Consider the following 27,500-nt stretch of genomic DNA (forward strand, 5'->3'; position numbering starts at 1 on the left):
ATAACTACTGTGTTTTCATTGTACTAATGATTGATGTGTATCAAGTTGTGAAATGCAATAAAGAAAGTTGGATAAAAACTCACAGTACTAGCACTAGCCAACTATAAATATAAAAGAACAATATAGCTTTTTTACTTCCACGTCTTCTGCATGGATCATAGGCTGGTGAGGATGCTGGGACACACAGCTTTTAAGCCTCGGTCTGTTAGCACAATGTTATGTGTGTAGCAATCAGGTGCATGTTTAAGGAGTTCTCGTTTTAAAACGAGCTGGAAACATTATGAAGTCATGCGACACATTTTCATCCTACTCTAGCTAATGTATAGCTTAATTAGTTAACTAGGTACAGCTGATCCAATCCACAGTTGCCTTGGAAATGGGACGCCAGCCTGTTTTCTACCTCAGACTTTCAATGATAAAGCTGCCTCTAGTATCACTAAATAAACTGCAAATGTGCCTGGATGGGCGTAGCAAATATTGCACAGCTCAGCAAAAACTGTGACTTTTAACACAGGATGAATATAATATACTGTAGATACAATTTTTGTTTAGGCTTTTGGGGTCTGCTGTAAAATGTGTGTGTACATGTGAGTGCGTGTGTGAGAATGTGTACTTACAGCTATCCTCTTCTTCTGAAATGAGCTTGACAACATAGCAGGCGTAGATAAACCCCATCAACTGGAGACAAAGAGAGCAGCAGAAAAGGAGGAGGGATTATTCGTTTGTGTCAGACAGACAGACAGAGAGACAGAGAGCCAGACAGAGGGACAGACAGAGATAGACAGATAAAGCATGGATATTAAACAAATTATTGGAACGGACAGGGTAAACAGGTGTTGGTGTAAGTGGAGCAGAAATGCTCTGTGGTATATTGGTCCAAAATAGAGCACTTGACTCAGTAGAGACACACACACACACACACACACACACACACACACACACACACACACACACACACACACACACACACACACACACACAAGGTTAGCCTAAATGTTCATGGTATCTCAGCTGTACTGACAGTTTTTTCCTTCAAATATTTTTATTATGTTATTTTGTTTAAACAAATGTGTACAGTGTCTGCATATCACAGAGGAGACATGAAAGACAACAACAAAAAAAAGGCAAAAAAGAAAAAGAAATTGTCACAATGCCTCCATTATGGCGCTGTGTAAACATTAGTGAGATTGTGATCGCTGAAATTGAATTTCCAACTCCCTGTATCGCTTCGTGATATGATGTCAAGGTAGATTGTTTAGTATTTGGCGTAATTTGTCAAAATGCAAACCTCACCCCCCCCCTCCCCCCCGCCCGCTCTGAGAGAGCTTTGTTGTGGCGGGCTTGTAACTAAACGCAGAGGTGTAGCCAACATTATTCTCTCTTATGGTCTCACTTCCGCTTGAAGCCGTTCATAAACCTGAAAACAATAACGGCTGTGGATTAAATAGTAGAGAGTCTACAGTGCTGTGTGTGTGTGTGTGTGTGTGTGTGTGTGTGTGTGTGTGTGTGTGTGTGTGTGTGTGTGTGTGGGTGTGCGTGTGTGCGTGCGCGAGCGTGGTATTTTGACATTGATAAAGCAATCCACACTAGCCGAACACCTTTGCTCTCTCATCTACTCTCCCATTGGCTGTCTGTTTCCAAGGCGACCTGTAGGAGGTGGCTGATTGGAGCAGAGATGCAGTAGGAAGTTCCAGTCAATGTGAGGTTGGATTTCTAGGGACCTTTCTACCCCCCCGATGATAGAGGAGGAAAGAGAGATAGAGAGAAACGAGGTAAGAGCAGAAGATTTAGAACATATTAACTGGACTAAAGGGGCCTTTTCTTGTTCAAAGGAAGATTTAAGTGTAACCAAAAATGACCTGGTTGGTATTACATGAACACACACAGCCACACGCATACATGAAAATACACATTGAGCTGCAAATGTGAGCAACTACATTTCAGATTCAGAGTATATCTCAAGGTCCCGACCTCATTTAGTCTAAATAATGTTCAGCTCCCAAAGCACCTCTCTCCTCCCTCCTTACGATTTCCTTCCTGCTTCAATTCATTTCTCCCTTCCTCTATCTCCCTCTATTTCTTTCTTTATGTCTCCCGTCTCCCCCCTTCTTTCTCTACCTGTCTCTGACAAATACATGGGTTATAGAAATATAGTGTTTTTCTAAGCGGGGGATGAATTTACTTAAAGACTGGAAGTAGACCAGCTGCCATCATCAGCATGGGGATCAACGGTGATCCCCCATCCCCAATCTATTTGGATAACACAGGCGGCTTTATGTATCAGAAATGCCTCGGGAGAAATTACCACTGTTCAAAGACGCTGGCAAACTCTCCTGCCACTGACAGCAGTTTAGCGGAATGTCTTTATTTTGAAGGATTAAGATGACCTCAGGCCACAGACTGCCTCTCCTGTCCATTGCCACTCCGGCTAGAATCATTCACTATTAGTTTTCACTCATATTACGCTCATTTTCAGGTTGTGTTTAGAGGTTGAACCTGAATAAGTTGGTTTCATTTTCAAAAACCTTATATTTTTGTTGTACTGCACATTGCTGCAGCTCCTCTTTTCACCCTGTGTGTGGATCTCTCTGTTTTAGCTACCGAGTGAGGCATCTCACTTCTGTTCCATCTTTGTTGGGAGTCGCACATGCGCAGCAGCTAGGGAAGGACTCCTAGCCAGTCAGAAGCAGAGTTTGAAGGCGTGCCATGCTAGCAGCTAGGCGAGCATTATATCGTGTGTCACAACGTGATGAGCGTTTGTCATGGAAGTAAAGACTAGACTACAATAGAGCTGTTTGGAGCAGTTAGTCCCTTTGGGGTGGACTATCTATTGTGCTAAAAAATGCACAAAAAAGACAAGGGAAAAAAGGAAAGGGAAAAAGCCAAAAAAGCATAACATGAGCACTTTAAATGACACTTTTAATGTCACAAAGTCAAAATGTTGTTTAAAAGACTTTCAGGAGTTTGGGGAGTTTTCCTGTCACAAGCAGTAAAAGCTGAACCGGAGCCTGTTCTGTCTTCTGCAGGCTCATTGCCTTCTGAAAATGACTTTTGGGTGCAGTTTTGTTAGTACCAGTGAACAGAGTGCGGAGAGCCGTGCCGCCCTGCAATACAGAACGTTTGATCAGCTATGACAGAGCGCGTTGCTCTGCACATCAATATCCTGTTAATATTCTCGACACTCAAGTTTTCCGTTTTGGTGTTGCTGCATGTAAACATAATATCCTGTTTACAATAAGCTTGATCTTCTCCTGATGTGAAAGAAGACAAATAATATTAGCGATGGGGTTGTGACGTGTGCAAGCCTTATCTTGTTTATTGTTGGAGTTGTGGCTCTGAGGAGGTTTGGTGCCTGCAGCTATATTTGCACTAGTAGCTGTCTGTGAAACCTGAAAACTATCATTTTGAGTTTCGTGGTGCTAAAAAGTTCTCCATAAAATAATTTATATCTGATAACAACATTTGTTGATATGAACATCTTAACGACCATCTAGATCTCGCTGCGCACAGCGCTGTGCACTGACCTTGAAGGTAACTTTATTTATGTATTTTTTTAAAGGTACTTATTTTTCTCTCACAGTGACTCATTTATTGACGCTTACAGCATTCAGATTCTAAAATCATAAATAATAATTTACAAAAAATAAATCTGTGAGCTGGAATCTTTATAAGAGGTCCTTTTCCCCATGCCGTAGAAACACTGAATGCAAAAATGACTGCGCTATAAAAGACAAGGTATTTTTAACTATCCTCTCTTGTAAGCTGTATCCTACCTCCTCTCCACCTGTTGTCGTTCTGGCCCATCGCACAATTGGTATTTTATGTTGAATGGTGCGTAGTATTAATGTGCTGTATGTTTAATGTTAATAACATCCAATGTCATGGTTGTGTTTTAATGCTTTGGAGAAGCCAAAAAGAAATTTCCACCAAGGTGGACAAAAAAGTGTTTTCTTATTTACTTACACACACACACTCTCACACACACTCTCACACACACACACACACACACACACACACACACACACACACACACACATAGTATATATGTATATATATATATATATATATTACTGTTAATTAAATAATTCTAATTGCATTATTTTTTTTTTTACATTTTTAATCATTAACAACAGAAACATTCTTCCTCAACGGACACTTCTACTGCTTTCATCTCTTATTGTTTAACTGTGAATTCATCCACTTTCAGTGATTACACTTCAGCTGACACCTCCAGCCAACATATCACACTCACACATGATTTCTGTGCCTCTCAGTCCTTCAAATTCAAACGGATCCCTGAATCCTTGCATTACTTAACTTCACTCAACACTTAAAGTTAGTCTTTAGTCGGTGCTCGTACGTAAACTCCTTTAACCTTCTTTCAGTATTTCAACTATTTTTATATCGCAAAACAAATGATTAATTGTTAATGGTGAGTGACCGCAGTTTGTGCGTGAAACCATTTTGTCTTCTCCCCTGTAGCTCTTTGTTGTTCTACATATTTCCTACCCTGGTTTGCAGCTTTTGTCAGCATTTGGATGGACTGAATTAAAGTGAGCTGCTCCCTCAGGTTTCTCAGACAGACACTGGTTCCTTTTATCATTTTGTCTGTGGATTAGGGTTACCTAGTTACCGTCGGCAATACTGAAAGGTGTTCGGTGTGACGAGGGAAAATAGAAATAGCACCACTTCAGCGTGGACAGGATCCCTGCACCGATCAGCCTGACAAGCAAGAACTTGAACAAGTTCACCACTTCACCTCGCAGAGCCATGTACCTCATTCAGAGCAGAAACCATTTTAATGGGTTTTTATGTAGACGGTGACACACACTATCCTAGAAGGCAGAAAGACCCACACCATATTTCTTTAAAAGAATGTGCAGCAGCGCGACTGAAGAGCTCACCTGGTAGAGCATGCGCCCATTTACAGAGGCTCAGTCCTCGACGAGGTGGCTGCGGGTTCAATTCCGACCTGCAGCCCTTTGCTGTACGTCATTCCCCGTCTCTCTTCCCTTTCATGTCTAAGCTGTCTTGTCACAAATAAGGGACCTACAATGCCAAAAGACTGTGCAGCAGGTGCTTGTAGCCATAATAAGCACGGTCGTTAGTTAGGTAACATTGAGTAAACCTAGTGGCACTTACTTAAGGCAGGGAAGAGTAATGTAAATGTCTTTGCTGCCCTGCAATAGTTGACGATAACATTTTTCCTTTCAGAGCTTGAACAGGATGTTCTGAACAAATGTTTACAATGATAATGACTCCAAAGTGAGCTTCTAGCACTGCAGATGCACCCTGTAGTTTCACAATATCTTCACAATTCTGTTTTTTACCGTCCTGATTTAGCATGGAAGCTATTTGTGGGTATTTTTGACCTGATGACGGCACTAAATGGAAAGTTAAACCATCGCTTAAGACATCACAGGGGGACATGGATGTGTGTATCAAACTGAATGGCAATCCATTCAACAGTTGTTGTTGAAGTGTGAACCTCATGGTGGCACTAGAACAGTCAGAGGATCCCCAAAGTCATGAGGATACATCATCTAGGGACCAAGAATCTGCCCAATAGCTGTTGAGATGTTTCAGTGTTGGACCCACCGATCAACCACAGTTAGATATTGCTGTCCCTAGAGCCACACAGCAATGTAAAAATTGCTTTTTGTAGTTTACTGAATCCTTCAGGCACTGGAGTGAGTCCTAATATTCAGTACAATGGTTATTTGTACACATTCAATAGCGAATACATCAATGTAATAATTACATTGGGATTTAAATTGGGCATTTCTGTTTTTGTTTTTTTTACCAGAATAATAAAGTAGCAGACAGTATCAATATATTTGGATATTACTGGGTTTATTACAGTGAATTCTTTATCATTAGTGCCCCAAAATGATCAAGAATCCCATAACAGTGGAGGGCAGCATTTGCCATATGGCAAAGAAATGTTATTAAACCAAAAAAAAAAAAAACTGAATCATCATTCGCTCCTACAATTATCAAGTCTAAATTCTCCCTTAGCAGAGATTCTGATAACACCTGGAAGTTTTGAAAGGAGCTCGGGGAGAAATTAGAATGTCAAACAGCTGGTGTTTGATAAGGAAGGGGACACGTACAGTGTGAGTTCTGCATAGCCTGAGACCATAAACATTCAGGGGAAGTGTCGTGGGAGGAGACCTTTTAAAAAAAAAGCAAGGACAGATGCCATGGGGAAAGCAGTTAAAGGTGGCGCAGTCTGTCCTCCACTAAGGCAGAAGAGTAGGTGTAATTTTGCAAAAACAATCGCAATGGAAAGTGCTGGCACCACTGCATAACCCCCCCCCCTCAAGGTTTTTAAAATCTGAATCAGCTCACAGGTTGATGTGAGACCAACATTTCAGAAGATCGTGATTTAATCTAGATCCATAATGACTTTTTCCCATTCCCTGCGTCGTTACACCCACAACCTTCACACCGTTTATAAGGAATTGCAATTGTAGAGTTGTTTGTCTGCTTGTGTGATAATCCTGTTTAAGCTGGATGCATTACTCCATTAGGAAAATGTATTCATCGCGAGAGAATCCATTACAGCTGCATCATTTTACGCCAGATAAATTGTGCAATGATAAAGGTATCACATTCATTGGCTTTAATCTGTTATGTGCTGAAGATGCTCCCTTACGCTCAAACTTTTGTTTTGCTCTCTGTGAATTATTTGTGAGCAAACTATTTTGTCAGCCCGTCAAAGATGCACTGAAAAATCCCTTGCTACGATCAATATTTGCGTCCAGTCACATTCACCTTACTTTGTGTGTGCTGTTTAATGCTTGTGTAAAATTACACACAATTTACAGCAAGAACAAAATCAAATTAAGTGAAATCCAGAATCAACCTGGCTCACCCTCGAATTTAGCATCTGCCATAAACAGCGAGCTTTTCTCTAATTGATTCAGGACCTTCTTACCTGTCCTAATTGGAAGAAAAAAAAGAAGAAAATAAAAGTGAGGTTTAACATATTCAGCAAATATGGGATTAGTGCTGTAGAGCACAGTGGGTGCCTTGGTTGACTGACATTCAATTCTTATTCATTGTTCTTTCACTTCCCTGATCTTTGAATAACAATAACTATGAAAAGCCATCGGATCCCAGTGCTGCTCCCATGAATACAATTGACATGACATCATCGGCCATGATCGATGACAACTACAATGTAACATTCAATTCAGTCAATGAAAGCAAAGCAACACAACATACCGGATGCTACTGACTCAGTTTATACCCTCAATGATGAATGAGTTCTTTAAACCAATCACAATTGTCTTGGGCAGCGCTAAGCTTCAGAGGCAGTGACGGTGGTTCTGTAAAATGGTCTGGGAAGTAACTTGTTTTGGGGGCATTTGCACCCCGCAAATGAAAACGCCACATACACAATATTAAATTAAATGAAATTAACTGTTCAGACAATCTAATAACAAGAGCTATTTATATTAGCTAGATATATGGTTAAACATTATTTGCTCTCACCAGTGTATCACTGTTTGTACTTCTTCTATAGCAATCCCGCCGATCGGTTCCAAAATGTCCTAATTAGAGAGTAAATTCCATAAAGATATTCTTTGTACATTTTTACAATCATTCCCTGAAAGGACCAAGCAGGCCTGACTTGTTGCACGATCCAAATCTTTCAAAAATCGCCATTTCCCACGTCTAGCTCGCTAGCTTGAAGTTTATTGTTGTTTGCCGAAGCGAACAGACTTTGAGAACGGTCACACAGAGAGTGGAAGGGGAGGGACATGGAAATATACTTCCGTTGATCCAGAGGATCTTTTCTGTGACCAAATAACAACGTCCTGTCACGGCTGTGCCACTTTTTTTGTTCTCTTTTTGTATCGTGCACATGGTTGAAAATTAGCACCCGCCACCAGCCAATGGCGGGTACTTTAAAAAAAATGACTTTGCCTTGTACACCAGCCACAGTGGCAGGCGGACTGGATTTTGGCACTAGTCCGTGACACATATAGCTAGGTTGAGTTACAGACAAAAGGAAATTTATTGGTTAAAAGAATGTGGCGACATATCCCGGTGTCCCCGCTGCGGAGTCAGCAGTAGTCATGAATGTACAAACTGTTAAGGGCGAAGTAGAGAAAAAGAGAAGGTACTTGTCAAACAAGTGGTACATGGATGACGAAGGGAAAACGAGGGAATGGTGGCCTACCTTCCCGACGACCAGTCCATGTATGGGACTTCCTGTCAAAACTACGTAACGTCAGAAAATGCAAACAATTTGTTCGTTAGAGGAACTAACCTTAAATTAGAGGCAATAAAAGACCACGAGTCATCCAAGTCTCATATCAAGTGCACTGCCACACAGTTGGCAGAGATGGGACACCAGGAGCAGAGTGTGGCAATAAAGGCTCATTCTTTTTTCACATCAGTTTTTCTTTGTCTATATTAATATAATATGTAAAATAAGAAAAAATAACATATTAAAGCAATACAAAATATGCTAGTGCACTTGTTTTCATTAATTTGAATTCCAGAAAAAGTGTCTTAAAAAAAGTATATTAAAAAAGTATATTAAAAAATATAAGTGGCTGGTAAAATTCGGAATCAACCAGTCACTGTGGTTGGTGGGCAAAAAAGTTAATTTCCCAATCTAATCGTGCATATATCTGGTGTACACAAAATAATCTGCAACTGAAAAGGTTACTTGGAAAGTGTGTGTATGGTGAGCAAAGGGACATGCCTCTCTTAAAAGTTTATATTGCCTCTTGGATATTAAAGGGCCAATCACAACAGAACGATTTCCACATTTTGGATTTTACATCAGAAATATGAAATATGAAAGGATATGAAATAATTTGGAGGTAAAACATACTTGACTGTGAGTGTTGATTCATTCAGTATTTACTCTACAGTGGTTGTAATTGCGGCACTTCCTCTCAGTTACCTGTTTTAGTGTTACTGATAGCTGTAAACAAGCATGATCATTTTATTTACTTGAATCCATAACATTTCATTGTTAAGAGTATTGAACTGTGTGCAGCAAAGGGCTGAGTGTGTGGAGGTTTTCTTCTCATCCAAAGACAACAATAGGCGATTTTACTGATTAGTTCCTCCACTCTGGTTGAAGTAATGCTAATCACTAAAATGACTTGCAAATATGCAATCTAGACCACTGAGCCCGCAGGAAGCCACAGCTATGTTTTTTTTCCCTGTGAATTGTCATTTCAACGTCACTCTGCTATTAGCAGGTAAAATAAAACCGAGAGGAAAAACAACTGTAATCACAGAAGTCATGCGTATTCCCCTACTGTGCCGCAGTCTGGCAGTGCTGGCGTCTGGAGGACTCTGGATCTCCCTGGAGAATCCCTTTCCGCTGCTTCCTCTCAGATCTTCATACTGTGCACCGTATTGTAAAGACACACCTTTGTGTTTTACAGTTTGGAGAACTAATCAGCTGGTTAACTCTTCAAAAATAATACAGTAATTTGCTGTAACAGTTTGGGAGCAAAACAATCTGCTCGTTACATCACAAAGCCTGAAGAAGCTGTGTGTGAAACATGTAATTTTCTTATTAGATAAACATTCTTATCTTCTTAACAACTAAATAATACCTTTACAAGATGTGGTGTGCGGTAAAACCAGAAGTTGTAAAATAGATGAAACTGTAGACACTAGATAAAATTGGCAATCCATCACACACCCAACTGACCACCCAGACAAACAAGAACATGCTATGTTGAAGACCTTGACAGCTGAGGCAATGGCTTTTCTGAATTTTCTACACTGTCCTGACATATGTTCATATTAGATTTTTTACCCTGTCCATCAAAAAGCGCCATGATTTCTGGAAAACATTGGCCTCACCAGACACAATTACGAGTTAACCAGCTAGCTTAGCAGTAAACATGCCAACAACCAGTCAGCTTAGAATCCGACCCAACCCAACCCTTACCCCGCACTGAGTCAGCCAGTCGACTGGTTCCACGTATGCCATTAAGAAACCTGACAGTGTTTCCACCAATTACAGTAAACCAGCCAGCCAGTCAGCCAGTGAACCAGTCAAACTGTTCAATGTGTGCTCATGGAGCATGACAGTGTTTCCACACACCAATTACAGCGAGACAGTGGTAGAGCTTGGTGGCTTGGCACTCAGCCATAATATAAGTAACACTATCGATTGGGGGCATGAGGACAGCGGGTGAGAGAGGTTGACACTCATGATAAGCGAGGGAGGAAGGCTCAGAATGAAAAAGATGCTGAAACTCCCAAAGTCTTTCTCGCTTTCTGTTGGTGTAATGATGCATGCAGTCCCATTGAGGCGTCGGTTTGTTTATTGCGTGTGTGTCTGTATTCATATGTGTGTGTGCGCTCCGGGAAAAAAGTACAGAGGAGACTTGTATGAAAAGTGACAGGCCTCCCTCATTCCCACTCTTTATTTCTCTCTCTGTTGTCTCTTCTGATCCTGCTAATTATCGCAGTTTGACAGTGCGGTAGAGGAAGAATTACAGAGTGCGAGGGGAAGCGACTGGCAGAGGGAAACAGAGAGAAGGAAATCGTTTTTTTTGTAACGATGTAAGACAGAGAGAGCAAGAAAGACGCATACAAAAAAAACTGAGATAAAGAGGGAGAGTCTCTAAAGCAGCTTATCCAACCCATTCTATGTTAATGAGGGTATTAAGTTATTAACTTAATGGAGCCTGGATGCTTTATTTTACCACAAAGTTGCACAATCACCCCAAATTCCCTAACCCACCGCAACGGACAAAGAAGTTGGCATGGTTGTAATACACTTTAGAAAACATTAAACTAAATGCATCAGTGAGTGTAACCGTAGAGAACATCAATTGCATTATTTCAAAGCACTGCATCACACACAAGCATGTGTGTGTGTGCGCGCTCACACACACAAACACTCACACACACACACACACACACACACACACACACACACACACACACACACACACACACACACACACACACACACACAAATATCCATATTATTCTCTATGGATAAAATCCCTTATGATATTGAACCAGATTATCATCCGGTTTGGTAGTTTCTATCAGCTCTACGGAGCGTTTCAGCCTCTTTTAGCTCCTTGTTTTGGTTCTATGGATCCCAGCTTTTGGTTAAGTCTCACTTATTTCACCAGTGCTGTTTCCAGCGGCAACAAGCAGCTGTTTTCTTCCCCAAAAAAGCCCCAGTAGACCTAGAGTACGTGGCTGTAAATTCTCAATCCAGTCATCTTTCTCACAATGCTAAGTCTCTGATGCTCTTTACCTGTGCTCACCAACCACCACTGGACAAAGCTAGGCTAGCTGTATCCCCCCCCCAATAGGGGCTAGCCAAGCTAGGGGCTAGTTGACTCCACTCAACTTAAGACACAGACATGAAGTTACTCATGTCAGGAAGTAAGCAAATAAAAAGTATGTAACAGTGTGTATTCTTCATGCGGGTACTTAAGTTGGAAATTGCAGTGCATACTAGAAAGTACCTGTTTAGCTCCAGTACTTACAGCAAAGAGTATCTGCAGCGAGGAGTGAGCCACCTCTATGAACTGGAAATCCATCAGACAGCCGGATATAGATATATATCGGTGGTCCTCGGGTGCCCAGGAGGGAGGAGGGGTGATGGGTGTCACCCTGCACCCCGGGCCGTTCTCCATCCACCAGGAGCGATGCATGGACAGGTTGAACGTCAGGACAAGGTCAGAGTCCTGGCAAGAAAGAGTCAGAAAGACACAAAGACTTGGATTACACCCTCAGACGCGAGGTAGACCTGGAAGAGAGCAGCAGGCTGAACATCGGGCCAGGCTATAACCACGTTTTAATCAAAACCTAACAGTTTGTTAAATCGAGATCTGAGAGAGAGAGAGAGAGTTAAAAATAGATCCCAGATTTATAATTCCAATGGTTTGGGATCACTCAGATTAGATCAGGCAGGGGTTATGATGAGGACAATAACAGAAGGAAAGAGAAAAATGATGATAGGAGGAGGCCGGAGACAGAAAGGAAGAGAGAGGAAAATGGGAGTAGCTTGGTTTTGTTTTGGTGTTTCTTCATGCCCCAAAAGATTTTGTATGATGATTTGAAGATGAGGAGGAGAGAGACAGAGATGCTTTGTGTTGTGGTATCATGGGAGGGTCAGTAACTACAACTATTACTGTTTCGGTTGTAGGCAACAGAGTTAAGTTTTGTTTTCTTGGTTTATTTCTGCAGGACAATCCATAAATTACGGATGGTCCAACAAAAATGTCGCAAGAAATCCTTAATGGATTGCCATGAAAATTTGCAAATGCATTCAAGGTTCCCAGAAAAATAAATCCTTGATTTAATGTATGACCAAAGACATCCCAGACAAATTATAACACCATAATATTCCGCCGTCATTTGTGTATAGTGCTCATTAGCAAATGTTAGCATGCTAACTGGCCAGACTAAGATTGAGACATGTTAAGCATAAGCACTAAATAAAAGTATGTTACCAATCTCATTATGTTAGCATGCTTCCATTAGTATTTAGCAGTATTTATCATGCCCTGTTGTGTCTGAGTAAAGCCTCACAGAGCCGCTAGCGTAGCTGTATGCTCTAAAAGATTGTCTTCCCATTGTTTGTTTAGCTTGTCCACCACAGCGTGGGCAGTCCCATCACTGGCAGAGATAACTTAAAACAACAGCCAGAAGCTGCAAAGAACAACACAACTGACAACGAGTAAATAAACAAGCCTTTTCCGTCCCTGGTTGTTGGAGTTCTACTTCACAGCAGCAGAGAAAGACCACATCGCAGTGGCCCCTGCAGTGGCAACGGAGGGTAACGTTATCTGCTTTGGCTCCTCTACAAATCCTTTTAATTCTAAAGGCCTGAAAGACACACTATAAATCAGTCATGATAGTCGTCTTGGTTTAAAAAATGCAAATATTAATGACTCCACTTTGCAGGGAGACACATAGATCATTCCCCAGATGGCCGTGCAAACTGCACCGACACACACAAACTACTACTGTAAAGCACACACCAACAAATGCATTACACACACACACACACACACCAACACACACACACACACACACACACACACACATTTTCTCTTGCACTGCTCTGGCATTAGTCCAATGAAAAGCCTTAATGCGCTTTAAAAGCACGCTGAAAGCAAACGTGACATGAACATTTCATTTGCTAATTTTCTCTGTGGTAATCTTTTCACCAAGATATGAAAAAAGATCATAAAACACCGATTTTTCTCTAGTCGTCTATCGAAATTCCAGTACGTAGTAAATAGTGGAGTGAAGGGCTGATCAGTCCCATTAAGGTACGAAAGAATGGACGGCCCGTAAAGCAAAGCTCACACTTTTGATTTTGAGCCCGGGAAGCACACCACCACACATGGTCGCCCGCTCCACCAACCAAGCTGTCCGGGCGGCCAGCTCAGACTTTTTCATCGGTAGGATTATTTGTCTTTATCTAGTAAAGACCACAAATGGCAAATCTTTAAATTGAGCCAAACGGATTAACTTCTTAAATCCATATGATGTGTTTCTACACTGTAGACTCCCCTTTGTCTTTACCTTAACCTGTCCCACTATCCTCCCTTCACATCTGCACTTAACTCTGTCACCTTCGTCCATATTGTTACATTTCTTACTTAATTTGTTCCCGTTCTCTCTATTACAGTACAGTTAGTCATACAGTGGTCTCTCTTTCCTCTCTCTCCCCCTTCCCGCTTTTTCTTCCTTGGCCCCTCTCTATTTCAGCGTAATGAGTAAATGCCTCATTAGCGCAGAGCTCTGATTAATGCTACCTCCCCTTGTTGTGCTCCTCTTTTTAATGAGTAAAATCTCTCTCTAGCTCCCTCTCTGCCATCGCTCTCTCCCTCCTTCTGTCCCATGCTGTCGCTTCCTTGTTCCAAAGCTTCTTATATTCCTTCACCTCTTTTCTTTCCTGCTTCTCTCTCTCTCTCTTTCCCTCTGTTTAATGGGGTTTGGAGGGGAGCAACAATTATTTCTGTACAGTCTGTATCAGTGCTTTTCTAATGAGCCTCTCGAACAAACACACACACACACACAAAAAAGTAATCATCAGTGAAAAGCTAAATATGACTTAGCCGGATAGATTGCTACTTATTCTGCAGAATTCTCTCATGTTGTGAAGTGAGTGAAAAGGGGCATCCGGTGGAGGATGCGCCGCGCCCATTGTTTAGTTGTCGTTAAGTTAGTTGCGCTAGCCACTTGCTAAATATGGGAACAAAATAATCTACAACTTCATTCAACGTGAGACGAGACGAAGCAGCATTCATTCATTTACAGGTTTAGCTTTGTTGGAACGCAGAGAGCAGTTTTAAAAAAAGCTTTTATGAATCATAAATATAACAATATAATATGTGCACAAAAAAACTTCCCAAAAAAAGAGAGCCATAGTAACAAGAAAAGGTAAGATTGTGTCGAAATTGTTAATTTACTTCAAATCCCCGTTTTTTAGATTAAATATGCCTACTTTAAAGAAATCATTTGGCATTTTAGAAAATGTGCTTCCCTTCCGAGAGTGAGAGAAGATTGACACCACTCTAATGTTTATCTGTAACATATGAAGCTGCAGCCAGGAAACACTGTTTAGCTTAGCATAAAGACTGTAAGCAGGGGGAAAACGCAACCCAGGCTTTTGTAACAACTTTTGTTTAATCTGTTCATAAATCAAACAATTCTCCTAGATATCGCTTCATATTTTCTATACAAAAACAAGAGTGGTATCAGTCTGCTCATCTAATAACTCTCGGCAAGAAGGCAAATAAGCTTATTTTCCACAATGTCTATTGCTTTAAATTCAAATAAACCTCTACTGAAGCTATGTCAATGTGATGTCATGTTGTCTATATGGGTTTAAATATCAATATGAAACAAACCACATCTAACAACTAAAGACACCTGGAAAAGGCGAGGTACACCGGTTTTCCTTTTCCATTTAGCTGTGTCTGAGGATCAGGAAGTCATTGAGGTTACAGGGTATGTGTTAAAGCTTGGAACCAGACTGGTACTAAGAATAAATAAAAGGGCGTTATCTTCTTTCTATTCATCCAGTGAGCCGCAGCAACAAACCTCCACCACCCCAGACGGAGAAAAAAACTTAAAAACACATTTAAAATTAAGCCCATTTCCCCGGAGTAAATACTACCAGTGTTTGAAGATAGTGCTTTTCTATTTTAATAACACGTTTTTCAAATATTAACAGGTTTAATGTTCACAACCTGGACAAAGGATGTGGAGGCTAAATTTAAATTATCCCTCACTCTCCAGTGGAATACAAAACTTAAAATTAAATTGCAGCTGTGTGCTGGCATTGATGTATTGATTTTATATGGTGGAATTGATTTAGCATCGCAGCGTTTAACCCACCATTAATGAAACCAAAGCTCCAAAATATTAATCTGTCTGGTGATGAATGGGCTTGTATGGCGTGCAACATCAAACAAAACATATTGACTAGAATTGTAAATCTGTGTGTGTGAGTTCCTTAGCTCCTTACTAAGCGTAATTTCTGAATGTTTTCCTCCCCACTTTACGGGTGTCTCACCTCTCACTCACACACACACACACACACACACACACAGTCTATAATTTCCCGTGTGCAAGTTGAGGATCATGCACTCATGCTCTCAGGTCTTTGTCTCTGACTGTGATCTAGTGCCGCTTCAATGAACCACATCTGTTTTTCCTCTGCCTCCCTCTTTCTCTCTTCGCCCTACTTCTCTCTCTCTATCTCTCTCACCCTGTCTCTCTCTCTCTCTCGCTCTGTCATTTTACCCTCAATTTTCCACTTCTCCGTTTTCCTTTGTCTTCCTCTCCCATGAGATGGAGGGATGGAGGGGGAAAAGGCCAGTGAGAAAGGTATTTCCCCTGATGCCGTGTTAATGCTACCTGAAGCTACATTTGAGAGCAGTTTAACACTTAAAATAAAAAGAGAAAGTCTGACAAAAAATGTGTGTATCCAACAAAATAAATTATGCTCAAAACCTTGGCAGCATAAAAAAGGGCCACTTGGAAATGAATAATTTAGCAAGGTTGTGTCCAATTCAGATCAAAGCAGATGACACATAAACAAAATTAGTTTTTTATAATCTATTACGTAATGCTGTTTTTTAGGATATGCAAATGTTCAGTTCACAGTTCAAACTGTCTGGATAGGGTATTACCAAATGTCTCAATTCAGAGGTTTAAATAAAACGAACACAGACCTTAAGTAAACGTTTAAGGCACTTTTAAGGGACTGTGATAATTGTATTTTTTACTCTCCTGACCCACATACACGTACTGTATATATATATATATACTGTACATACACATATACACTCTCCTTCTTGGGCAGATAGCCCCTACACAGCCTGGAGGTGTGTTTGGGGGTCATGGTCCTGTTGAAAAATAAATGATGGTCCAACTAAACGCAAACCGGATGGGATGGCATGTCGCTGCAGGAAGCTGCGGTAGCCATGCTGGTTCAGCATGCCTTCAATTTGGAATAAATCCCTAACAACACTCTCTGTCTGTCTGTCTCTCTCTGTCTCTTTCTCTCACCCCCAACCGGTCGAGGCAGATGACCGCCCACCCTGAGCCATGGTTCTGCTCGAGGTTTCTGCTTTTTAAAAGGAGGTTTTTCCTTTCCTCTTTTGCCTAGTGCTTGCTCTTGGTGGGAAATGTTGGGTTTCTGTAAATAACATCACAGAGTACGGTCTATGTTAGTAGTTGGATTCTTACTGATTGTATGGGGTGGACAGGTGTCTTCATGCAGTTACAACCTCAAACAAGTACATCTAATTTGGGATAATAAATGGAGTGGAGGTGGACATTTTGAAGGCAGACTAACGGGTCTTTGAGGGTCAGAATTGTAGCTGATAGACAGGTGTTCAAGTACATATTTGCAGCTGTATCATACAAATAAATAGTTAAAAAATCATACATTGTGATTTCTGGATTTTTATCTTAGATTATGTATCTCACAGTGGACATGCACCTACGATGACACGAGGAATTTCAGACCCCTCCATGATTTCTAAGTGGGAGAACTTACAAAATAGCAGGGTGTTTAAATACTTATTTTCCTTCCTATATTCTTGATGGATAGACAGAGGACATAAGGGCGTGAGTGCCAGTTTTTCCCCATGAGTGCTTCAGCATCTGCTACCTGGACACAAACTCACACCTTTTAACACAAATCCAGTCGCAACATCTTTTCACATGCTCCAAACATAAAATACCAGCTCCAGCAGTCATACAGGAAAGCAGACAGACAGTAGATAATAAAGTCAGACCAGACAGACAACAACAGTCAGTCAGACGTTCAGTCTGTCCAGCAGGCAGCCAGAAAGATCAGCAAATCATCAAACTAAAGGGCAGAAAATTGGTGAGTGGGCGATATTAGCTTCATTCTCTCTCAAGTCAATTTTTCACTCTATTTAACTGAATCTCTATCTATTTCTTTGGATCTATCCCCTTTTCTATCATTCTATCATTCTCTCTCTCTCTCTCTCTCTCTCTCTCTGTTATTTCAGACGAATATCATCAGTCACGGTGCATCTCCCTACGTTGTTTTCTTGTGATTTCCCATGGGTGTTAGATGAGGCCTTAACCCGTAATGCCTAAAGCACTTCTCTCCTATCAGATTGGTTGGGGGTGTTGAGGAATTGTGTGTGTGTGTGTGTGTGTGTGTGTGTGTGTGTGTGTGTGTGTGTGTGTGTGCGTGTGTGCGCTTATGGGCTGGAGGGTGGTGGGTAGGGATGAAGTCCGTTCCAGATGCTAACCCTGACCTTAAACAGTCCAAACTCATTACAATCTCTACGCAAATGCCTCAACATAACCGTTTTAACCCCTTCAATCCCTCAGATTTATGGGGCCAATTATGGCGGCGCTACCCGTACACCAGGTGGGATCCATAATTGCATATAGGATGGGGGGTTGCTAATTCAAGCTTTCAATGCGTTTGTTTTTTGTCGTTGTTGAAAAAAACACTAGCCACACCGTAAGCAATAAGTCAGATGTACATTGAAAAAGGAATTAAATAAAAAAGGCAGCACCTGCTGTAATCAAAACTTATATTAGCAATGGATCAAAAGACACACTATGATTATTATACACTCAACTATGCAATCCACTCAGCTTAGTGAAGCATTTTTTTTGTGTATTTAGCACATTGTTTTGGTGTTTCGGCGTGCTGCCTCACTGTTTTGGTTCACTCCAGGCAGCTGTTTCAAACCAAAAATGCTCTGTACGCTACCTGCCCAGCACCAAAAAGCAGACTCAGTTAGCGACTATAACTGGTGAACACATAGGAGCATCTAGCAGCTAGAGAGCCAGATATGGAATTGGACACAAAAGCAGAGCTAATAAGACAGTACATACATTTGTTTGGTGACCAGGAACACAGCTCCAAATCCAAAATGTTGCTTTGTGTATTTCGTTTGCAACACAAACTTTGAAAGGTGATAAAACGTCAATATACTGTATCGCACAGATTGCAGAGCTTCCCGAAACGTCAACTAGCAGCTTTAAAGAAACATCCGAGAAAGACACAAAGAAAATCTTTCACAAGACCAAGTTAACGAGATACAACAATATAATTCTGGTTTATTACAACTGCGGCCCTAGTAGTTTTGGCCTTCATCCCATGGCCCAACAATGGCCCAAGTTGTAATCAGTGATGCTGGTTCCTGTAATCTGACCCCTTTTTTCAGTAACGAGTAATCTAACATGTTACTATTTCCAATCCAGTAATCAGATTAAAGTTATTTATCCAAGTCACTGTGCGTTACAACACTATTTTTGTCATTTTACTTGGTAAAAATGAACTTTTTGGCTTTCTTCTCGCATCTCGGGTAGTGAAGTCACGTATGCGACAGGTCACAATTTCAGCATAAGGACAGTTCACGTAGACCACGCAGCGACACAAACGTAAACAACTATGGAGGAAGGAGAGACATGTGTGTTTTCTAGCTGGAAATACAGTCATTGTTTTGAGTTTGTGTCAGCTAATGATGGCAATATAAAGGTTTGTTGTACCCTCTGTGCTGGTGGCGACAAAGTGCTATCGAGCTGCAAAAACACTGTCAAATTTGAAGAAACATTTGGAGTTGCAGCACTGCATACAGAGCAACTCCCACCAGGAGGTCCCTCACCACCCAAACAACAAAAGCTGGACTTCGGTGCGAAACCAATAAGTGGGGGAGAGTTGAAGAAGTTGGTTAGGCAGTATGTTTTAGAGGAAATGCTGCCCTTAAACACGTTTAACTCGCTCTCTTTTGTGTCATAATAAACAAGTTCTCTTCTTCTGTCAATGGCGAGCTGCCTCACAGTAAACCGGTTGTCATTTTTAAATTGAGGCGGCGGGGGGTGTTGTCGGCAGCCTTTGAATGCAAAATAAAGTAAGTTGTAATCTAACTTTTGTTATTTTTAAAATCAAGTAATGTGTAAAGTAATTAAGTTACTTTTAAAATCAGGTAATCTAATATGTAATGTGTACAAACATGTCAGTACACCTACAGTATAGAGACATTACAAAGGGCACAACTCCCTACCTTATAAACCCCCTAATCGGGAAAGAAAAAAAAAGAAAAGAATACTATTTTACATGGGTACACATATGTACATACTCATATACATACACACAGTACGTGGGTCCACACATACAGTACATATATACATACATGCATACACACACACACACACACACAATAAAAGTAAAATAAAATTGGGTAATAGTCATTGTGGAAGGTCAATACAAATGACTACATTAAGTGCTTCTAGTAAGAGATGTACCAATATGATCTAAATATGACTGCCAAATCATCAAAATGTTGTCATATCGTTTCCTAAAACAATAAGTGATTTTTTTCCAGGGGAATGCAGCTATTTATCTCAACAGACCATCCATTAAATAAGAAGAGGGGAGCCAGATTTCCATGACAATGCAATGCACTTCTTAGCCACACATGGAGCAATTTCAACAAATTTGAGTTGTGCATTGTTTAGAGATGGCAAATACTTGTAAAGTTAACCAATAAACAGAGTTCCGGGTCCACAGGAACATTAACTCATGTGATCCTGGTTAAAGTGGAGCAGATATCATGCCAAAAAGGCCTAACTTTCATACATAGCCAGGTACAGTGCACGAAGGAACCAACTTCAGTATCGCATCTGAAACACATTTCTGACAGGGTAGAGCTGAATGAATGTAATTTACTGAGTTACTTTTTCGAAGTGACTGTGGCAACACTGGTTGTAATACACCAGAACCTTCCTTTATTGTGTCAATCGAAAGACATTCCTCAGGTTTAACTCGGTTCTTTGGAGGCTCATTTTACCAAACCTTCAAGATAAATACAAAACAGTAAAGCGGTTATAACGTATAGGCAATGCATGTATTACTGCTTACACAGCCAGGCTAAATCCATTCCAATCAAGGCTCAAAATCAACACCAAACACTAACCCTTAAACCCTGCAACAAGTTTGACTGGGGAAGGCAAGTCAATCAAATCCATTATCTACTGCGGCAAACAGCCAATCTATGTGTAACCAGCTGGTTCTATTTTAACAAGTAACAACCAACTCTTGCCGTTGCACATGAAACTATACAGTAACAATGAAGAATCAAATCAAATCACCACCAATAATAGCTCAGGGCTCAAAATGATAAGATTGGCTAGGTGTGAATGTCCCACTAGATGCGTGTTAAGGGAAAAAAAAGGCAATTTCATGCCATGATCTCAACAAATGCATCCATTGATCAAACACAGTCAGGGATGATGCATTTACTCCGTGAATCAGGGTGGATGTTTTAACTGCAACATCTATGATTAAATGTGTGGGATCCTCTAATTCACTGTCTCAATCGAGAGTGCAGAATGAATGCTGGGGGGAGTGAAATAAAGTGACGATTAGCATTCAAACTGGCCCCGGAAATCTGTTTTTTTTTTCTTACCTTGCAAGATGAATTGGGTGGTTTGGAGTTTGATTAACTGTCATATTTCTTTTACAATCTATCCTGCTGTAACACGCTCGCCCAGCACTGACAACCGCAGCTATTGATGTTCATATGCAATTCATATAAAAGAGATGTATTTGATTTTTTTTCTGTGTGCTCCTTTCTTTCCTTGATGTTTTGCTGGTCGTACGTCTTCTTTATCCCCTGTCCTCTTGTCTCTCTTTCCTCACTTGAAAGGGACATTGATTTGCATGTGGCTTGGTCCCAAAACACAACATCTTTTCTAGCTTCTATCATACCTTTGAATATCTAAGCCTCTCCGTCTCTCTGTCCGCCAGTGACGCCTTCCTTCAAGCTTTACTCTTCCTTTCTCTTCCCTTCATCTTGCATTGTTATCTCTCAATCTACCACTTTCCCTGCAGTTATTCCTCTCTCTGTCTCTGTCTCCGTAGTGTGTTTGCGGACTGTAATCAGATGCCTGGACAGATATGAGATTCGAAATGGCATTGTTTTTGAGTTTGGATTTGTGCTCATATGCAAGTTTGGGTCCCTCATGTCATTTCATCCCTCTGACTGATGAAATGACTGACAGGTTCTCCAACTACTGGCAGAGCAAACAGACCCACATTTTAGCACATACAGTATGCAAAAAACCATGCAGAGATAACCCTCCCACACAGCCCCCCCACCCCTTAAGTAAATGATTGACTGCTAAGCGTTGTGTGTGTGTCTGTGCCTCATCTGACGCCCAGAGGGTAGCGGCATCTTTTATATGACACAGTGGACTACTGACAGTTAGCTGTCTTCGAGTGTGTGTGTATGTCTGTGTGTGTATGTGTAAGAGAGAGAGTGAGAAAGTTGATGTGAATATGCGAATGTGTGTTTGCAACATGGTGACAGTTCCCTCTCTAAAGGCTCCCCTCCAAAGCTGTCAGGAATGCCACATTAGAAATCTTTTTAAAGATTAATTCTATGCCATTGCTGTTATTTTAGTGCAGTGGTGAGAGGCAGGAATGATGGGAGTGTGACAGACTGATATTTGGTATGAATCTCAGGCTTAAACACAAATTACTGTCAGGCCAGGATATACCTTTATCTTTCCTCTGGGGCTCTATGAGGCCTTATGGGAGGCAAAGAGATACACATTAGATAGAAAGATCCATCAAACGCTAACAGTTGAGAAGAAAAACATGTAGTAACAAGACTGGTTGGAATATTCAGTTGTTTAAATGTACAACTGAAGGAACTACTACTTTAAGTCACTGTTACATTATCTTTTATTGTGACTGTTGCTGCCACTCTTCATTTCAACCCCAACCGGTCGTCAGACACCACCTACCAAGAGCCCGGGTCTGTCCCAAGTTTCTTCCTAAAAGGAAGTTTTTCCTCACCTCTGTTGCCTTGTTGCTTGTTCTGGAGGGAACTACTAGATCTGTTGGGTCCTTCTAAATTATAGAGTGTGGTCTAGACCTACTCTATCTGTAAAGTGTCTTGAGATAACTCTTTTTATGAATTGATGCTATGAATAAAATTGAGATTAAATCCATTTTTTATTATCTATTTACATTTGCTACTCTAATACCAAACATGCTGCTTTTTGTTTTTTGGTTGCTGATCAGACCAAATATGCGGTTCTAAACGCCAAGGAATTCTGGTTTGGAAACTGGTTTGTGTTTGATGTAGTCCAAACACATCCAGGCAAAAGTGTTTATTGCTGCTCAGAACGGTCACACTAAGATGGAGGAGAAAGCCAGCCAAAATAGAGAGGGGCGAGACGCAACACTCATATAAATGGGAATAATGGAACACGCTTTTCTGAAAGGCATTCAATGTGTTGCACTTGATTGTACACCAGAAAACTGAAGGAAGTAGTTGTGCGAATCCCAATCACCGTGTGAAGTGGGCATGATTTTTTTGGATTGTCAGTTTCAGAAAATCCCCTAAACTGTCTAAGGGAGCCATGTCAGAAAGCTGTGGGTTACAGATACAGATGCTGTTCGACCATTCATCAAGCACTAGCGTAGACAAGCAGTTATGTGGTATATGTTATTGGCAAACGCGGCACCAGTTGAGTAAGTGGACATTAGGAAAGAGATTTTTTTTTTCAACTGCTGTTTCCAATATCAAGCTCAATAATTGATGAATAAACAAAAGTGTGTCACATCTAACTTTCAGCCCTGCTGTCTGCGTGGGACGATGTCAGTGACTTATGACACGATGTCTCATCTAACCACCATTATCTCGACCGTGATGATCTGTTTGTTCCTCCAACGTCCCTCCATCTGGCCGTCCGATTTCAGGACTTCAAACTGAGCTGATAAACTGACGCATTTCCCCTCCTCGCTGTCTCTCCCACTCTCTGGAGTTTACTTTCCTTGTAAAGAAGAAATGTCATTGCCGCATTTCATACTTTTACTGACACGCAAATCCGGGCCGCTGCAGGACCTGCATGGGGCGAACGCTCTTACTGGGTGAGCAACAGGCTGCCCCGTCTGCAATATGTTTTTTAATATAACATCCAAACGTATGGAAATGTGACATCATACATTTAGAATAGGAATCACAGCCTTTAAAGCACCCATATTATGCTAATTTTCTGGTTCATAATTGTATTTTGATGTTTACATGGTTTCATTTAAAAAAAAATATATAGATATTTTTGGCATGCCGCACATTCCTGCAGATCCCGTTTTTACCCTGTGTGTTTGGGTCTCTGTTTTAGCTACAGAGTGACACATCTCACTTCTATACTATCTTTGTTGGGAGTTGCACAAGTGCAGTAGCTAGGTAAGATCGCATAGGCTAAATAACTCGTTCTCCACCTTTGGTCAGTACAAGGCAGCATTAGCTGGGAGACTTCTTCTAAACGAGGGCCACTTGTGGAATACCTGCAGAACAGGGACATGGAAGTAGTTATTCTGTACATTATGGTGAACTAGTGTGTGTTGTAGCAGTGTTTTGTCATTGAGAAGGAGCTAGCATGCTAGCACTAGAACGCTACGGTTAGCTGACTCATCTCGGCTAGTGACGTAGAAAGCCGTGCACCCGGAGACTGAAGGCAGAGGACATTCAGAAACCTATATCTAACTCAAAACAGCATGGATAGTTTTTTACAAGTTTATATGCACCAGAGACACAAAATAACACCAAATCCTACTTACTTGGCAAGTATTTACCTCCCTGCCAGTCTGATCAGAGCTCTAATAAACATATACTGCTGGCACAGGGATGCACAATCTGGATGTCAGTTCTTTTTTGGGATAAAACAGTGTTGGCACCAAAACCGTGACATCAAACTACAGTATGAATGCAAGAGTCACTGATAACATAGCAAAAATCAAAGCGGCTGATTGTCTGCTTCCTTTGTACACAGAAAGATGTTACATCTCAGTAATAAAGAAAAATTGAGTCTGTCGCAACCTGCAACGCCAAAATGATGGCCTGAGTCTGTAAAGTAATGTATTAAATTGGCACTCAGTACTGGCCAATGCATAAAGCCCCACACTATGAATTGCTATTGACCACAAATTGCAGTGCTGTCTTGACATCGATACATTTCCTCAAGTCATGACATTGGAAATATAGAGGAAGAGAGTGAATGAAAAGGAGGCGAGAAGGTGAAGAAGAGCGAGACGGAAGAAAAGCACGGCGACAGATTCACATGGCACTTTGCAAAACGTGAAAAATACTTGATTGTAGGTTGAGAAGAGGGAGAGGAGGGATGAATTAAATGGAGATGAAGAGAGCGAGGCACAGGAGGGATAGAGAAAAAGACCAAGAAGAAGGAATCGGCATGAGAAAGTATTGGAGAGGGAGATTAAGAGATTTTCATACCTTTCACAATATTCTTGGAGCACAGAGTGCATCATCATGCGTAATGTGCATGATCCAGTTCGCTCACTGATTTAAAAATATGGTATAAAAATGGATATTAGTTTTAGTTGCATTACAGTCATTTGATTATGTAGTTTTCGTCATATATCAACAAGACATTTAAATATTGCTTGTTTTTCAAGGATTTTAAAAAAAAGAGATTCTTTCTGCAAAAGAATCGTGAGGCTTGGTGCTTCTTAGATTTGGAAAGTTACCAAGGTTACAGGTGTTGTTCTTGTCTATTGCGTTGGTTTAATATTCATTAATGTCTGGGTTCACTGTCTGGGTTTTCTCAAGTAGCCTAAATGTTGGATAGTTAGTTTATGTTACTTTTTAAATAACTGTTAGCATGCTGGCCTGCCCGTTTTCAGGGTTTTCCCTCCTGTTATTAGTTGCTTCTTGGTATGTTTTTTCTGTTCTGTTCCATTTTCTTCCATGAACCAGTAACGCTACTGATACAACATGAGGTTGAATACAACACCAGCATGTACACAGTAAAGCCTTTTACGTACACTGTTTGATATTATTTTTTCAATTTCATATATTTCTCGTTGAGGAATTATCACCTTCATTTTTGTTTTGGTAGACACAATTGCCCTGCACTAATAAAACAATGCTCTTTGTTTCAGCAGCTTATTTTGGGGTTGACGTCGTGCACTCATCTCAGCAGAATACACTGTAAATCTGGTTTCATCATATTTTAAGCAGATTCTACGTTCTGAACTGAGTGGCACAATCACAGACATACCCAGACTTGTTTTACACGTGGTCCGTTGTAATAATAGCCCTCAGGTCAGTAAACAAGCTCTGGAACGGTAGGTGATGGATACGTATCTCACACAACAGCTGGTGAGTGGGGGGGGGGGGGGGGGGGGGGGGGGAAAGCTCTCCTGCCCTCTCTCTGCAACTGGGTCAAGGTTGATGTGCCTTTGAGTGAGGCGCACGCAAACTGTTCTGGTCATACCAACAAGCTGTTCAGCATCTGGTTTGAGTGTGCCTCCCTTTGATTGGTCAGCAGGTAATTGCTAAAGGTGTCCCTAATTAACTGGCGGCTTCACCCTCGTTGGAAACCAGATGCGCAGGTTTTGGTCTGAAGGGCTTTTTTCGAATAAAATGTAGAGAAATATTGGACTTGTATTATTTCATGATAGAATATAAATGATACAGTTGGTGACATTGTTCATTTAATCCTATTCAATTAATCTTTGAACCCTTATCATACAACTGTTATACAACTGCGGAGCGAGTGAGTACCAAAGGGAACAGCAAAACTAACAGAAGAATATGCAGCAAATGCCCTTTAGTCCACACTAACAGTAATTATGATCGACAAGCTGGAAATACCAATATAATGAGGATTCGGATTGATAATATGTGATGCTGTAAGTGCAATCAGTAGCTTAAAGCAAATTGGAAATGATGAATGATAGAAAAACTACAATCTTTTTCCAGACCACACTGCAGAGGGTAATTAGCCATAATCAGCACTCGCGTCGACTGTCGTGGGGGTCACAGCAGCCCCCCCCCCCCCCCGCTGCAGAGCCAACAGGATTGAAACAGCAGCCGCATCAGCAACTTCATAGCGAAAAAAATCATAACAGCGTACATTGATGTTAAAATGTATACAGGTTGGAAGGATGGTCTCTCACTGCACGTTTTATGGGTAAATGTGAGATGTTCGAGTCACACACCTTTTTTTTTTTTTAAAGAAATTAATTTGACCCGTTGTTCTCACTCCCGCTTGGTCAATGGCTCTCAAAGTGCACATGGGACTGCTGGGATTGTCGTGAGTAATAGGATTGTGATAGGGGGCCCGGGCTGTCAATCAATATCTTCCAGTCACACGGGCCCCTGATTGGTCCAGGCCCATAAGCAACCGCATACCCTGCTTACCGATAGTATGTCTGTATTCTTGCATCTCAATTTTGTTATGAGACACTTGAAAGTGTAAATGGAGCCAGAGAGATCCATGCTAACTTCTGAATCCTGCATGCAACAACATCTCCTAGTTCTGGGCATGTACAGAAGAATGCTTTACACAAGGATGCAGAAATAAATCCAAGGAAGTTATTTCTTACTCTGGACAGATCTCCAACCTCCAGGTAGAAACAAATGATGAAAACATTCCAGGTCATCCAGACGACCAGCCAGGCTGCGTACTGCAGAGAAAACATGGAGAGGGATAAGAAAGTGAGAGGCAGACAAGATTGGACAAGCCTTTGTTGAAATTAAAAAAGCATGTTCATGTGCTGCATTTGGAGCGAGCTGGAGCTGGAGATGTGGAAAAACGACAGAGAGAGGCTTCACTTTTGATGTTGTTGAGATGTGGAGAAAGAAAAACAACAGCAAAGAGTGCAACAAATCACCTGAATCAAACCAGACAGAGAGGAAAAAAATAGATAGCAAGACTGACAGTATGTGTGAGTATTTACAAGCAGGAAAGAGTGAATGAATGAATGATGGAAGTAAGGCAGAGATTACAAGCTTGGATGAAACTTTGTGTGTGTGTGTGTTTGTGTGTTTGTGCGCGTGTGAAGGGTCTTTGAGAGTTGTCAGTGAGGTGTGTGTGATGTGTGGACATCCTGTAGCCACTGTGAGGAAAAAAAACATAATTGGCAGGTTGTGACATTTCCCACTCCACATCACTGTTCCAAATTTGTATGCACTACATAAATAATG

The 27,500-nt window shown here is 41.1% G+C and overlaps 1 protein-coding gene across 1 annotated transcript in view; it reads right to left on the reverse strand.

Annotated features, from left to right (window-relative positions):
- nkain2 (sodium/potassium transporting ATPase interacting 2) overlaps positions 1–27,500 on the reverse strand; it is a 74,456-nt gene that overhangs the window by 9,062 nt on the left and 37,894 nt on the right. Inside the window, exons 3-5 of the mRNA XM_034899656.1 lie at positions 26,900–26,980; positions 11,502–11,702; positions 618–678 (exon numbers count right to left, since the gene is read on the reverse strand). Coding sequence (XP_034755547.1) covers positions 618–678; positions 11,502–11,702; positions 26,900–26,980 — 343 coding nt within the window. The remainder of the gene's footprint in view (positions 1–617; positions 679–11,501; positions 11,703–26,899; positions 26,981–27,500) is intronic.

This window comes from Etheostoma cragini, chromosome 18 (genome assembly GCF_013103735.1).
Source record: "Etheostoma cragini isolate CJK2018 chromosome 18, CSU_Ecrag_1.0, whole genome shotgun sequence".
Taxonomy (NCBI): domain Eukaryota; kingdom Metazoa; phylum Chordata; class Actinopteri; order Perciformes; family Percidae; genus Etheostoma; species Etheostoma cragini.